Genomic DNA, 2,931 nt, shown 5'->3' on the forward strand with positions numbered 1-2,931 from the left:
TTTAGCGATTCCATGTAAAGTAATCGCAATAGTAAAATAATTCCAATCGCGCATTTTGCGATCCCGCAATTTGCGTAATCGCTAAATGCGATATCGCAATTAGCGAGTTCGCTAAAAGCGGGAGCGTGAAAAACTACAGAGTCGCATTGGGAGCAGGCTGATGACATCACAACCAGGAAGTCAATCAGCCCATGCTGCCACCTGTGCACAGTTGAACTCTGAGGCAGAAGCTGAGTGCAGGGAGTGAGAGCAGAAGCAAACAAACAGCAGGTTGCTAACTGGTGGAGACAGCCATGTCCCAACCAGCCACAGAGGAGGGAGCAGTGGCCAGGAAGCGCAAAATAAAATTCAGTGAGGGTGAACTTGACATCCTCATTGAAGAGGTTGCAAACAACCACGAAAAGTTATTTGGCAAGCTCTCCCTTAAAGTGCCAGAGGCAGACAAGAGGAGAATCTGGACCAGGATCAGGGACAAGGTGAATGCTGTGGGGGTCACACACCGCAGCATTGATGACCTCAAGAAGCGCTGGTACGACCTGCGCAGTCGTGCAAAGGAGAAGGTTGCTGAAAGGCTGAAGGAGGCGAAGGGGACTGGAGGAGGAGGCCCAACAGTCCCAGACAACACACCCCAGGAGGACATGATTGAGGGCACTATTGATCCTGAAGCAGTCGTAGGAGTGACAATCCTGGACACATCTGGGGCAGCCTGTAGCACACAAGGTAAGATGCATGACTATCAACAGCACAAAGCACATACTGATAGTGCCCAAATGTGATTTCACCTGCTAAAATTACAGCTAAAATAGTCCTGCACACATTTAACATAGGGAGCCCAATGCATCATGGTACTTGTAGTCAGTAGTACCCATGTGCCAGTTGGAATCCAACACAGTAAGCCCAAATGCTAATAATAAGCAGTACAGTGATAGATGAGAGACAGTCATAACAGAAAAGTGTCATTTTATTAAGGTTGTAGAACTATTGAAACACATGTATATAACATAGCACTGTTTCACATCACAGATGCAGCTGAAGGTAACACTGATGACAGTGATGTTGAAGAGAGCACACAGCCCAATCAAGAGACTGCGGCATCAAAACCTGTGTCACCACCATCCAAAGGAAAGGCACCAGCAAGACGCAGGGCCACAGTTGCACCACTACAGCCAATGGAGGTAGAACAGCATACATCTAGCACACCTACTACAAGCCGTGAAAGTGCCAGTCACACACCAACACCGCAGGCACATGTCCGGTCAGGATCACGACGCAGACCAAGGAGCCCTACTTTGTCCCAGGAAGCAGGAAGTCACAGTCAGTGGGGTGGCGTGGAGTCGCAGATGGTGCGGGTTCAGCGCGTGCAAGCTAGGCACATGGGAGCAATTGACCTGCAGATGACGAAAATGAACAGTAACATCACTGCAATGGCTGACAGTGTGAGGGAGCTCACAACTGCCATAGTGGAGGCTCACAGGGAATCCAACAACGCCCTCCTGGAGGTTGCACGTGTGATGCACGAGGGACACAATTCACAGAGGAAGAGGCATCGGCAGTTTCTCGCATGCATGGAGGCTTATACCAAGTCAAACACCAAGATAAGCACTAGCGTGTCACACCTGTCACGTCGGTCTGTGGGAATGCAGATTGACATGGCCCATTGTTGTGGGGATGTGTCCAAGGCACTGGGGCAAATTACTACAGCTGTGGAGATGATGCAGGCTAGCACTAGTGTTCAGGGCGACGTTACAGGGGAAGAGGGTAGTGAGGCTTCCAGCCTGAGCAGCATCAGTGCGCCACTCAACACTGTCAGGAGGAGCAGTAGCCGTAGGCAGGCACCTCCCGCAGCATCTACGAATGCAGATGCTGAAGCAGGAGAAAGACATTTGGGTGTGAGAGGGAGGAGACGGTAAAACAAATTGGAGGGGTGTTAGACCTCATGGTGACGTAACCATGTTCAAGACATTCTTAGTGACTGCATGACAAGTCCTTAGTGTGTCTCCTCTGTCCATTGGTGCATGGGGTTAATGTGCTAATGGACAGCATTTCAGGTTGTATTGACACCCCATACCGCCAGCCGTGATAATAAATAGTTAACCTACAAATGCAAATGAGTGTTGTGTGTCATTGTTACATACCTTAGAAATAATGCTGGGTGATGTCTGCACGTTTCCTCTGTCCCTCCGCTGAACTGGCAATATGTGCACGGCGTGGTTGTGCTGGGGGCTGGTTGCCCTCTGTGTCAGATTCCTCGATGGGGATGCCTCTCCTTGTTGCTATGTTGTGCAACATTGCACATGCAGCAATTATCCTGCAGCAGGTTTCCGGTTGGTACAGCATAGCTCCTCCAGTTTTATGCAGGATGCGAAAGCGACTCTTGAGCAATCCAAATGTCCGTTCTATAACGTTACGTGTCCTGATGTGGGCTGCATTGTACCTCTGTTGTTGTGGACTGGCTGGGTTCAGGTAGGGAGTCAAGATGTAATGCCTCACCGCGTATGCACTGTCACCTACAGAGTAAGAGGCAAGATGTCAGAGTCACTTATGCATTGCCATGACTAAGTCAGTGATGTGTATAGTATTGCACTTACCTAGCAGGTGTCCATTGCCAAAATCTCCCCTGAGCAGACGTGTGTGCAAGCCGCTATGGCGGAAGATGTATGAATCGTGAGTGCTTCCTGGGTATTGTGCGACAAGGTCGGTGATGATGTTTTCCGCATTGCACACTGCTTGAACATTGATTGAGTGATATGCTTTACGGTTGCGGAATATATACTCATTCACGGCAGGGGGACATATGGCTACGTGGGTGCAATCAATGCATCCAATCACGTGTGGGAACCTTGCTACTTGGTAGAAGTCCTGTTTTGTTTGGCTCAATTCCTGTGGGGTTGTGGGGAAGGAGATGTGGTTGTTGATGACAGTCATCATGGC

General features: G+C 49.5%; 1 protein-coding gene across 1 annotated transcript; it reads left to right on the forward strand.

The window, feature by feature from the left end:
* Positions 1-293: 293 nt before the first annotated feature.
* LOC147683796 (uncharacterized) lies at positions 294-2,074 on the forward strand. Its single transcript, XM_086942578.1, has 2 exons — positions 294-720; positions 1,024-2,074. The coding sequence occupies exons 1-2, from the start codon at positions 294-296 to the stop codon at positions 1,908-1,910; spliced, it is 1,314 nt and encodes a 437-aa protein (XP_086798704.1). The 3' UTR covers positions 1,911-2,074.
* Positions 2,075-2,931: the final 857 nt, after the last annotated feature.

The sequence above is a fragment of the Lissotriton vulgaris genome, chromosome 11 (genome assembly GCF_964263255.1).
Source record: "Lissotriton vulgaris chromosome 11, aLisVul1.2, whole genome shotgun sequence".
Classification (NCBI taxonomy): Eukaryota; Metazoa; Chordata; class Amphibia; order Caudata; family Salamandridae; genus Lissotriton; species Lissotriton vulgaris.

Bases quoted from the DNA above. Each gene is read 5' to 3' on its own strand.
- LOC147683796 (XM_086942578.1), top strand. From the start codon at position 294: ATGTCCCAACCAGCCACAGAGGAGGGAGCAGTGGCCAGGAAGCGCAAA. The intron at 721-1,023 runs GTAAGATGCATG...TTCACATCACAG, and splicing joins GGCAGCCTGTAGCACACAAG to ATGCAGCTGAAGGTAACACT.